Source organism: Hylaeus volcanicus, chromosome 8 (assembly GCF_026283585.1).
Source record: "Hylaeus volcanicus isolate JK05 chromosome 8, UHH_iyHylVolc1.0_haploid, whole genome shotgun sequence".
Taxonomy (NCBI): Eukaryota; Metazoa; Arthropoda; class Insecta; order Hymenoptera; family Colletidae; genus Hylaeus; species Hylaeus volcanicus.
The window spans coordinates 1,654,790-1,667,321 of record NC_071983.1 but is presented as its reverse complement, the minus strand read 5'-3'; the positions used below and the strand labels follow the sequence as shown (position 1 = coordinate 1,667,321).

Sequence of the window (12,532 nt, the reverse complement as noted above, 5' to 3'; positions counted from 1 at the left end):
TGCTATCTACAGACAAAGATATAAACCGAAGTCAAGGCTGATTTCGCCACTCACAGAGGTGTAGCGAGGACACCGTATAGACTATTAGTTGAAGACTGATTTCACAAGCAACCGCCGCATCGTTTTGACCAGGGAGTACGGTTTTCATATATCGGTACCAATATTACCACATTCATCCTTCGATTCATTTTGTCGTAAGAGAAAAAGGAAAAGTTGACGTTAAACGCACCACACAAGAAAAATGTCTCTTATCAACAGATTCATGATCGTCGTTAGCAGGGGTGCTCGGTGCAGCAATTTGCGTCAGGTGTCCAAGTATTCGACGAATTTTAATGACAAGCAAGATGATCCTAACGATTCAATAAAGAAATCAGTATTCATATCGCAATCCACGGATGTGTTCACCAATTTAGCACTTGAAGATTGGTTCTACAGGAACTACGACTTCACAAATCAGCATTTATTACTTTTATGGCGTAATGATCCTTGCGTGGTGATCGGACGTCATCAGAACCCATGGATCGAGCACAATGCTCAAGTGGCCGAAAAACGTGGTATAGTGATGGCCCGTCGGAATAGTGGCGGCGGTACTGTATATCACGACACTGGTAATCTAAATCTATCGTTTTTCACACCGCGGGAACGATACGATCGAAAATACAATCTGGGTATCATAACGAGAGCACTCTATCGAGAATGGGGTATTAAAGCTGATATCAACAAACGCGAGGACATTGTCGTGCATGGCGAATACAAAGTATCCTTTAATGTAATGTATAACACGTATATTTCTATTTAATATCTGCACAGGGTGTTCCAAGATTCAGTGGCGTAACTAGGGCATGAATAGCGCATGCACCCCTCTCTTCCCTCTCCGAATAATATCGTATAATCTAAGTACTAATAGTTATACAATTTATATGTAATATAAGTAAAGGAACTTCCCTCTAAGAAAGCTTCCCATAGATTTTAGCATGCTGACTCCAAGCCACACAATTGCTGGTTACGCCACTGCCACGAATACAAATTTTAAACGAGTTTACTTTGTTCCATTATAAATTTAATGGAATGATATACGAAGATTCTATAAAATTTGGTATCTGTTAATTCGTGATATAAATAAAATTGACTTCGTAAAATGATACGCATTTACATTCTTGCGTGTAGAGGTGCATGCTATATCTTCTTTGATAATGAAAAGTCTATGTGTGTGCAAAACTTCCATATAGCGATGTATGTTCAAAAATTCTTATCGCTTTTCTCTAAGATATCCTTATCGAAGAAACTATATTCGTATATCGGCAGATTTGTATTTTGTTTTTCTTATTGTCTATTTACAATTTACGAATAGTAACGTAACTTGATAAATACCGAACATTAATTGGAACAACCTTCTCAATAGCGACGCTACGCGTGTCGCGAAAATACGATCTCTGTTTCCTTAACTTTATTAAAACGTAGGTATCTGGCACTGCTGCAAAATTAGGACGACCGAATGCATACCATCACTGCACGCTATTGGTCGATGTAAATAAATCGGCTTTAAGCTTAGCTCTTGAGAGAAAAGAGGTAAATATTTGTTGATCAATTATCGCATAAATTCGTCGTACAAAGTCTACCGAGAAGTTGATCGAGCATATATGTATACCGGGCGTCTCGAGATAAGTGTCCTGCGAAGTAATTGCCAAATGATGAGAGATACAAACACAAACAACAAATCTTTATTTCAAAGTTATTCTAAGGTCATATATTTTTTTCATGTATCTCATACATTGAAGAATTTACTTTGTACAATGCTTATCTTATAAGATCCTGTATACTTTAGTATGTAAAAATCTATTTATTATATTACAGAGCGGTATAGAAACCAATGCTACAGCCTCTACACGATCTCCCATAAAAAACTTAGTCGACGTAAATTCACACATACGCATGGACAAGCTTATTAATGCATTAGGTTGGGAATACCTTCGCACGAAAGCGCTTATTTTAGAAGATGGTGGACAAGACCTTATTCAACGTCAAAAAGGATTTCAGTTTATCAATCCTACAGAAGATTGGTTCCCAGGTACGTAACTATGGAAAAATCTTAAGGCCTCAGATGTTGAATATCCATGAGCAATTTAATAACATGTCATTTTGTTTACAGGGCTCGATAAATTAATAAGCGAGTTCCGTTCCTGGGAATGGAATTACGGTAGGACGCCGAAATTTACGGTGACTCGTGTTCTGGACGTCCTTGTCCAAGATAGCAAAGTACATCAGTTCAATCTGACGTTAGAAATACAAAATGGTATCATCGAGGAAATCAAAATGAGACTTCCACCCGGTTTGGTATCAAATGACTTCAGTCAAGACGCGAGCGTGATAAGTAATCTACGCGGGACGAGATACGACCACGAAGTAACGGAAAATATAATATCCGCCATCGGTTGCAAGACTGTTACGTTAAGTACAACCCAAAATGAAGATAAAACTAATATGATTGCTACGCAATGATTAGACCCGACAAACAATCGCAACGATTGTGCTTAAATTGCTGTTGTTGCGTTTAAAACAGAACGGAGTTGTATCGTAAATGGTTTTTTTTTAACAAACTCATTGTTACTCGTTGTTATATGTGTATGTAATATATTGTAACATAAACTGCAAGATATGTATCCTAGACAATGTATCTGTAATTTTATATTTTTGCATTACTAACAGTGCGCGTATGATCCTTATAAATCGTTTGTGTTAATAAAAACAGTTTGTGAATCTAGTAAGTCCTCTACTTATGGGGTTAATTCGATCTGTATCTCGTCGCGTTAGTCGAATTGTCTAAAGGGCAATTGCAGTTAAATAGAGCTATATGTATTTTTTTATATAAAGAAGAACTGAAAACTCGAGGACTTATTGTATACTCATTAATGATTGTTTATAAACAATTTGTGTACTGAATTTATATTTAACCTGCTTTCTCGGAAACTGTTGTGAGTTCAACTGACGTTTACTGGTCAATGACCGCTAGTTAATGATGCATGCACCATTATTTTATAAGGTCGCATACAAAGTATGTAACGCGTAAAGCTTTGAAAGTTGAAGACTTGATAAATTATTATATAGTGCGCTACTTATGCGCATTTTGTCCCAGTTATGACACAACAATGAGCTACCTTCTCAAAGTTACGTGTACCTTTCTCTGTATCCGGTATTATTGTTATTTAAATTTGAATGTCTCTACAGGCAACGATAAAGGCTTGGTCGTGACACAACTTCCCTATAAGATGGCGGTGGAGTGCTTGGGGAAGGTTCTGCCAGGCTTGTATCACTCTCCATACTATTTCGTAAATATGGATTCATCAACAATGAGTGCCTTTGATACTCGAAACTCAAATTGCTATCTCGACGACGATATCTAATACATATGTATTTTCCAGAAAACCAAAAATATGAAATAAACATTCCACACGCAACACCAGATATGAAACCGATAATAAGAAACAAAAACACATTAATAATCTGTTGATTCGCTATATGCTTGTTCGTCGACAACCTTTTGTTGTTTAACGAGCTCGAGGTGTTGTAGGTTACTGGTTTAGTTTTCTCGATAGTTGTATTTCTAATTATACTCCAGGAATGGTCATTTGCTTGTTTCTTTATAGGTGAAAGGATCATTTTTTCAAATTTCTTCGGGTACATTTTTTTGAAGCAAACTTCATCGAATTTCACCTCTTTGTGCTTGAGGTGTATTTGCAGATCGTGCATAATTTCGTTGCAAGACCATGGATTTCTGGAAAGAAATAGCACGTTTAAATTTCATTTATACTATAACGGTCTCTTGTATATCTACACATGGTAAAATGTTTGAAAATTGAAAAAATTTGGTTTTAAACTGAACGATATTAATAAAATGCGATACACATAACGAATTATAAAAATTAAAACATGATTTTCATTAGGATCAATTATTGTAATGATACCCTGTTAGAGATAGTTTTTTCAAACGTTGCAATGTCTGCACGATAGCACTACTCATCTGAATCATCAGATTGTTCGAAAGATCGAGGCGTTGGATACGCGGGAGTCCATTGAACGTGTCCATGGGTAAATGACTAATCTGACATGAATCCAAGCTTAGCTCCTAAGCAGAAATTCATTTTATATTGTTGAATGTGAAATCAGCTGTTACTATACGATGGTAACTGTCTTTTCTACCGTTGAGAGTAATAATTTCGATACATAGTATAATAAACATGCACTGTTGTTTCCGTTATTACCGTCAGCCAAGGCGATCGAAATTTCGGAGGATGCAAGTTAAAATTATTCCTCGACAATTTTAAAATTCGTAAATTTTTGTTTTGCAAAAAAACGTCGTCCGGAATGTCGTAAAGATGGTTTTTGGACAAATCCAAGACTTTTAAATCGTTAAGGTTATCGAAAGCATTCAAGCCGATTTCACTGATTGTATTTCCGGAAAGATTAAGATATTTCAGACTTGTCAATCCAGCATTCTAAAACAATATACATACATTTCACGCAATGCTATAAATCGACAATAAAAAATATTTCGCCGAAGTATAAACTTACCGCCAACTCAAAATTATTTAAAAAAGATATTACGTTATCCGACAAGTCCAAAGCTTGCACTGTGTTTGGTGCACCTGTATATACGTTATAAAGATGGCGGCCCGTGCAAGAGGCACGGCGCAACATGTACCAAGTGTCACATACACAAAACGAGGGACATGTTTCCGAAGATTGGGTTGAAACTATATTCACGATAAAGTTTAGAATAATTGTCACGACCAATCCAACGATGATGCCATCGGTCATGGTAATAAAAAGTTAAACGAACTTTACGAAGACACTTTATATCGATACTTTAGCTAACAATTTACCGTAGCAACCTCACTTACGATAGGGCTTGCGTTTTCATGAAGCTCGCGATCGACTTGGTAACATAATCTTATCTTAAAACACGCCTATGTGTATATCGCGTGGATGTGTTAACAATCGAGATACGTCATCGTAGAGAGTCTGAATCAGGTATGAGCACACTCGCATATTTTTTCATTGAAAATTCCGTAATTCGCTTGAGTAAATACTTGTATCTGCAGATCGACCGTGGAAGATCGTCCGAAATACAATTCGACGAAAACACAGTTGTTTACAAGGAAGTGTTCGCGTCGTTTGGTATTTCCACATACTTTTTCAATAAAATTTCGAGTTTCGAGGTAAACAGGATTTCCCTTGACGAATGATAGTGGAAGATAGAGGAGCGCGTAGTTAGGGATTAGAGATTATTTGTCAGTCCGTTTATACCAATTCTTTGAAACTGACCGACACGCTTTGTGAGCAGGAACAATGGAGTATCAGTAAACAGGGGATAATTCTTTGAAAAGCAACCGCACCGCAAACCAAACCTGATGACCGTGATAAATTTGGTTATAAGAATCAGCGCCGATAGAAAATAAAAAATCGATATCGATACTTCTAAAGCGTACAACACATTTTCAAATATTTAGCTGAGTACTCATTCATTGCACACTCGAACCACATTCATAAAAACATAAACGTTTTAAATAATACATTGATAAAAATATTCTTTTATTTAAAGCAGCAATTATTTTTCTGTATTAAAATAGCATTACAATAATGTGCGGCAAGTTATTGCGATGCATTGGTGACTTTGTTGATTCTGTTGACTTTTCCTTTTAAATGGGCCTCCAAAAATCCATTTTACGTATGATTTATGACAGTGTAACGCGTCACTGGTGATTGGTGAAAATTAAATGTTACTTACTAGCCCTTGGCACCTCTTCGAAGCAAAGCGAGGGGTAGCATTCTGTGAGCTAACAGCGCAGCGTGTTTATTGCGCAATATCCACGGAAATAAATCTAGGATAGGCTGCTGAGAACGCGTGGACCGTTGCCTTCTATTCGGCCTTACCGTCCCTCTCCGCTGACCCTTCGCATCTTCCGGCCATTTTCATTGCTCGTCCTCCACGCCGCCATGACAAGCATACGGTATGCCACTGCAACTGCCTCACCTTTACTCGACGACGCCGCATGGGATCGATTTATCCGTGGAATAGTGGTTACCGAGATAAGCCGGCTGTTCGTTGACGTAGTCATGACTCCCCGTGCTCATCGGAATCATCGCTCCCAATGGACAAATGATCACGGTCGTGCACCAGTTTCCGAAAGTATGATACTACGCATCGGATTAAGAAAGTGAATCTTCGTTGTCGAAGACTCTCCACTCAGCAGTGTTTCGTCACTGGCGCCCTCAGCTGATGCGAACTACATTAGTTCGAGACGTTATTACAATTAAATGTTATGGTAAAGTGTGATAGTTTACGATTGATCCTAATTATTCTAGAAGAAACAATTTGTGAAAAATTTATATATAAACATTATCTCAATCACTGTTGGTCGAGTACGATGTCAATAGTAATAATTCTTAAAATAATGGTAATAAGCGCGAAGAAGTCTGACAGAATATATGAATTTATTAAATGGATTACGTATCGTAAGAAGCGTTGTATCAAGTGAAAAACAGGAAATAGTCGAGACAAGTAAGGATAATGCTAGTTCCAAGCAATCACGTCAGTCGAAAATGAAAATTTTCCTAAATTATTTAGTTTCTTTTCATTATTTTTGAAAAAAATTGCCCTTTACCTATACGGGATCTTGCAGTTTTAATTGAATATTAATTAATCGCGACGCTGCGTTCCAAAAATAAATTTCGCAGTCACGTTACCGACTCGACGAACGAATTTTTGTCACTGCATCTTCGGATACATGTTTGTAATTTTCGTTTCGTTTATTTTGCAAGCAGCACGTGTCTGTTTTTTAAATAAATAAAACGTATACATTCCTTACGGTGTAGTGACAAGCCTTGGAAATAGCTTCGAAGGTGAGGTTCTTTGCAACACATTCTCCAATGCTCGAGCGTCTCACAGATATTTCACTCGGCGTGTGTCGTCACCGACCTTCTCAGCTGACGTAAAATGGCCGCCTTCTACTGACAGCTGAACTACGAACATGGCTTTTCTCTGCTAAAACGTCATTTGTGAAGACAAAATATGCACGTCTCCTTTTGGTGCAGATACGACTCCCTGTCGAACTAAAGGTCCCCGCGAAATTGAAGGTATTTCATTAAAAACATGACACAGTATGGCATTACAGCGGCAGTAGGAGTGTCTCACGAAGCGAGGATTCTTTGACGAGAGTTTTGTACATGTCGGCAGACCGATCACTCGCACGGATTTCGTCACAGGCGTCCTCAGCTGACGACAAAATGACCGCCTTGTGTATTTAATGCTACCAGCTGATTGCGAAAGTCTCGTTTGCAAAAGTCGTACACAATCGGCGATTTGAGTTGTTTTTCATCGCTCGATTGTCCAAATGACGCGTATGCATGTACACGGCTTATGTACAGGGTCCGCTAAACGAAATGAATATGAAATTCTTAACATTCGATGGTACGTGTTATTTTCTGTATTTTCGTAAAAGAATATAGTACTAAATAATAATAGTTGAAAAACTTATCGCCTTGAAAAACTAGATTCAGTAACTGCAGTGGTTAGAAGTGGTGTGTCGAGATCAAGAATAATCTTTGAGAGGAAAATACACAGTCTATATTGTAATAACAGGTGAAATTTATAAGCATTAAAAATATTGTATTTTCTTTTCTTAAAGATTCACAATAACCAAAGGTTCTACGAAATCTTAATCCGTCGGTGATTGTGTATAAGTCAGAGTGTACTTGGCTGCATGGAGGGAAAAGAGAGGGACGCCAGAAGGGACGCCGAGTACAGCCGTACGAAGAGTGGAGAGGGCCGAGAAAGTGGAGGGTCTCGTCGAGCGGAGCACTTTGGCTAGAGTTCTGGCCTGCGATTTTTTCCCGTTCTTCTCGTTGTCCGGGCGAACGGCCAATGAGAGTAAGTAGGTCAGCGCGCCCATCCAATCGGCGCTCGAGGCCGGGTCACGTGGGTTTGTTGTTATCTATCAGCTGTTTTTCCCGGGCGGGCGGTGCGGCCGGCCGGCGCAGTGAAAGCCGCTTGGTAGTCTCTCCTCAGTCCCTCCCGGTCGCTCAGCTGTGCGTCACATGTCGGGTACCGCGAGTCCTACTCTTGCTCGTGTACCATCGTATCGTGTATCGTCTGCTCGTTCAGGCCACCGTGAAGCGCCGGATTTCCACTTACCGGCAAGCGTCAGTCATATATTATGCTATCTACCGCGTGCATGCCCACGTATTATCACGAATCGATCACCAAGTGCCTCGAACATGCGGACAACGGCGTGACAAACGCAGGCAACGGTGCACGCCGTTTTGTTGATACGTTGAGTTCTGTGTTCAGGCCGCGAAGGCCACCGCGTCCTTTCACGGTTTAGAAATCGATCCTCGTCGATTTCGTGCAAAACTGCCGGATCCCCGAGCCAGTGCATACACATTTTCGTGGAACGATGACCTAAAACGTCAGCGTCCTTGACGGGAAAGTTCGGTAAAGTAGTAAACAAAAAAAGAAATCAGAGTCATCGATTCGTCTCTATTCGTTGCGATTCGTGCGTCGGAGTATCTACCATTTCCCGTGAATGTGTCTCCGAATGGTCGATACCGTAGGTACAATATCGATTGTGTCGTTCGTCGTGAGTTTCGAACTGTTGGATCGCGCGTGCATCGCCCCCTGTCGCACGGTGTAATCGATCGATCGACTTATATCGTTTACGGAGCCGCGTTGACGCGTGTTCGGAGTGGTGTTTCGTCGTGGAAAGCTGGAAACAGTCGTGAAGAAACTAGTGCAAATGATCGTTACGTGTGACCATTCGGTGCGAGACACTTTCGAGCGCGTAACAAGACGCCACGGTGTCCCGTGAATAATCGGTGCTGACGAACGATATATATCGATTTTATCGGGTGGTCAACCGAGAAAGTCGTTCATTAGCAGATCCGACGAATAATGTCGACGGGCAAGAGGCTGGCGAAACGCAGCATAATCGGCACCAGAGTGTGTGCTCCCGGCGAGGACGGGAAGTATTATAGCGGCGTAATTCACGCCGTGAAAACGCCGGCGTCAGCCGCCTCCGAGTCAGGCCTTAGCATTACACCGAAGACTCGTTACTCTGTGCGGTTCGATTCCGTGCCTGGTGGACGTCCACCGAGTCCCAGCACCGAATACTCCGATCGGGACCTGATCGGGCCAGGTTTCGGTTCCGTCACCACCGCGCGACTCGTGCCTGGACAGAAAGTTTATTTGACGTATAACGGACGGGAAATTCACGCCGAGATCACGCAGCATCGCGAGCATCTCGACGAGGTGGACGTAATCATTGCTCCCAACGGACAAGAGGTGAGTGACAGCTTTAATTTTTTTTTTTTCTTTACTTTTTTCTGCGCTTTCGCTCGCGTTGGTGTCGGTTTGAAAAGCTCTGTAATAAGAAAGATAAGAAAGAAACGGAGCAGAGTCCGGTGCGAGGCAGTCTATTTTCTAAGTTTTACAAGATGTCTACGCGTATATACAATGTTTTATCGTAACGTGTCAGCCATGTTCGAGTTATGGCGGGAGAAGTATTCGGACATAGACAAGCGGGAAAACGATGCTTTAGAAAATACATTTTTTATGCTTTTTATTGGACGGGGGGGGGGGGGGCGGTGAATATACAAATAGGTATCAAAAATTTGAAGAAACGATAAAATTATAGAGACATCCACGCTTGCAAATTTATTTATATGCGTGAATAGGCAGGAGAGGTTAGCGTGGGAGAAAGATTTTATGCATTTGTGCGCAGTAGGTTATTTGTGTCTAGGATGTGTATGACATATGCCATAAGAGTCGAATAACAAATTTGACATGTATCGTAATAGTTTTCCTCCCCTCATCTATATTCGATGCAACGGAGTTTCACTTTTATCTACGCCGGCGTCTCGGGTCTCTCGAAATAGCCACGGGATAGTCATTCTTTCCCCGCGAATCGCGACGAGCATTTTGAAAGAAAAGGAACAAAGGTTCCACGAGTGAAGCACGTTAAGCATAACGAGGTTTGATACGTCATCCGTACGGCCGCCGGGTCTCGTTGCATCCGAGCAGGTAGCGTGCATCAAACGCGACCCACGCGCCTGCGCAAACGCTGGGCTCCTCTCTTGGTCGGCGAGAATGCCGGGAGACTATAGCTTTCTAGAGCGGGGAAACGCGTTCTCGCGCGATAACGCCGCCCGGCATCATCGATGACATGCTCGACGAATTGCAGCGTGTTTACATACACCCGAAGGCGATCTTTCGTCGGCAAAGTATAACGTAAGGACTCGGCGTTGACAGGTTGGGAGTCGCCGGGCGTGTGCGCGTACGCCGTTAATCAGAAAATTTAATTTTCGTGACCTCGTTCCTAAAGCGACCTATAGAGTGGATGTTCCATTTACGCGACGCGCATGACCGAAGCGTGCTCCCTCTGTACGGGCGGGATAGAGAAGGATAGGAAGGGAGAAACGTTTACCTTGCTACATTGCATCTGGACGCGAACATAGGCAGAGGCATAGCCAAAATTCTTTTTATCCGTTACTCGTCGAATAGAACCCCGAGTTTCCAGCTACGGAATAGGAACATAACCGTATTTTGGTACGTTACTTTGCAATGTTCTTAGCCGTGGCGACTTACGATATGCTACGTTGCGTTAGTGCCAAACTATTTATGTTTTTTGGACAGATGTCGCCAAACGTCACGAAAAATATTTAAATAGAAATAAATTACGCGCGACGTTTATTACCGAAAGAATAAGTACTTTTTACCGAAAGATAATGTTAAAGTCGAATTAAGTTAATGACGTGCAACGGTGGTACCGAAGAGATAGGAAATTGCACGATATACGAGGGACGCCAGTCGATTTTCGACACGCCTCCGTCGAGTTACGAGACGCGATCTAGCTAGCGATCAGATGACGAGGCTCTCGGGAGCCATGGGTGTTTGCAGATTCGTAGAAAAGCGTAGCGAGCGCTTATACCCCATAAAACGAGGGATAGCGCTGTTACGGTCGGTCAGGCGTGGCGGAGAAATATACGCAGCCTCGATACCGCTATGTGGGCGCGGTTAGATTCGTAATGAGAGGCACTGGCGGAGCGGTATCCGTAAGCAAGGCCTTTACGTGTGTATGGGGTAGAGCTCGGTTTATGCGCGAAGCGAGTACGGGTAGTATGTACTTACTCGCCAGTGCACCGGCTACCGGTGACCCCACGTGGAACGCATTAGCGCAATATCTTTCTACCTCCGTTAGGTAGCTCAGGCGTGACCGCGGTTCCATTTCGTGGAAACTTTGCCGCGCGCGCTCGCCGGTTCGCTCGCTCGGGGAAAAATGAACCGGATCTGGTCAAACCGAAGTGTCCGGTTCCGATATTTTTATGTTCAGCCAACGGATCCCGTCCTGTGATTACTGGTATTCGTCAGGAAATTTGCTGTCGCTCTGGGCGGACTCTGGTTACTCCTAGCTAACGTTTTTTATTCTCTACATTTTAATTTGTATCGAAAGCGATGAATTTCAGGGTGCAATGTCAGAAAACTTTTAATCGATGTTCACCGCTTCGCGTGCTCTTATTTGCATTTGGATAACGATGCTCGTAGTCGGTAATCATTTGAAAAACGATGCTTCTTCTCCTCGCACTTGGTTAAACAACCATTATATTCTTTCTTTAACGTTAAACCAGACTGGCAAATTTGACCCATGTACTTAAAACTTCTTCATAAAATCTACCCAATTGACAACGGTTTTAGCTCAAGTTTTAAACCAGAGACCGCGTTTTCCATCGATTGAATAGAAATTTTGTTCGCACCATAAAATCGATCCTGGTCGATACGAAAGCACGATTGGACCGGACGTGATGACGTCACATCGTGGTATTACTGTACACGAGTTAGAAACGCGTCTTTGCCTCAAACTTTGCGTCAGATTTATTTCTGGGCGCTAACCACGGTCGAGCAACGTCTTCTCGCCCCCTCTTCATTGACTATGGTCGTCCATAACCTTTAATCGGCGAGTGTCTCAATTAATGCACCGATAGACTACACGGCGATGCAAATAGTTTCGCGCGTCAGTAGCTGTTTACACTCGCGAGGCGTACGCGGCTGACTTTTAGTGACGTCGAAGGTCACCGAAGCGTGAATCGGTAAATACTGGACAACGTTTACCCGTTGGCGCAAGTATGCGCGCGTAAGTGGTAATTTTCAAGCTCCCTCGCGTTCCCATAGGTATCCTCCGCTCGTAGATGCATCGTTCGTGTCTCGAACGTTTCATTTCAGCAACGCTCGGCTCGCGATTCGAGCTGGCTTCCACGCAAGGTTTACAAACATCCTTTACCGAGATCGTTAACCCTTTATCGTCTGAGCTCTACTCTGTTCACCCAAACAGTGATTCTTCGAGATTATTCATTCAAACGTTCTCGAATACGAGACGTCTAGGACTCCAGCTAAACCTCAAGTTTCTGAACCTCGTTCCATTTGTGGCAGGTGAGGGTGGGAGATTGAGCGCCACTGGCGGGTGCATTTCACCGCGACGGAGAG

At 42.2% G+C, this 12,532-nt stretch overlaps 3 protein-coding genes across 5 annotated transcripts in view; 2 read left to right on the top strand and 1 right to left on the bottom strand.

Moving 5' to 3' along the window:
- Nucleotides 1-5: 5 nt before the first annotated feature.
- Nucleotides 6-2,888, top strand: LOC128881518 (lipoyltransferase 1, mitochondrial-like). Of its 2 annotated transcripts, none has more exons than XM_054132639.1 (4): nucleotides 6-757; nucleotides 1,462-1,569; nucleotides 1,855-2,068; nucleotides 2,150-2,888. In XM_054132639.1, the coding sequence occupies exons 1-4, from the start codon at nucleotides 242-244 to the stop codon at nucleotides 2,497-2,499; spliced, it is 1,188 nt and encodes a 395-aa protein (XP_053988614.1). In that variant the 5' UTR covers nucleotides 6-241; the 3' UTR covers nucleotides 2,500-2,888. The 2 variants fall into 2 exon arrangements, with proteins under 2 accessions (XP_053988614.1, XP_053988613.1); XM_054132638.1 differs by having other exon boundaries at nucleotides 6-769.
- A 145-nt stretch (nucleotides 2,889-3,033) lies between these two features.
- LOC128881519 (leucine-rich repeat transmembrane protein FLRT3-like) lies at nucleotides 3,034-7,569 on the bottom strand. Its single transcript, XM_054132640.1, has 4 exons — nucleotides 4,570-7,569; nucleotides 4,260-4,493; nucleotides 3,963-4,123; nucleotides 3,034-3,772 (listed from the first exon to the last, which is right to left on the bottom strand). Exons 1-4 carry the CDS (start codon nucleotides 4,813-4,815, stop codon nucleotides 3,220-3,222), a joined length of 1,194 nt encoding a protein of 397 aa, XP_053988615.1. The 5' UTR covers nucleotides 4,816-7,569; the 3' UTR covers nucleotides 3,034-3,219.
- Nucleotides 7,570-8,038: 469 nt separating this feature from the next.
- Nucleotides 8,039-12,532, top strand: part of LOC128881516 (zinc finger protein 395) — a 97,401-nt gene continuing 92,907 nt past the window's right edge. For both annotated transcript variants that reach the window (XR_008458096.1, XM_054132635.1), the window contains exon 1: nucleotides 8,039-9,337. Coding sequence is in view for 1 of the 2 variants with exons in the window: in XM_054132635.1 (XP_053988610.1) it covers nucleotides 8,948-9,337 (390 nt within the window). In the remaining variant the exon portion in view is untranslated. The remainder of the gene's footprint in view (nucleotides 9,338-12,532) is intronic.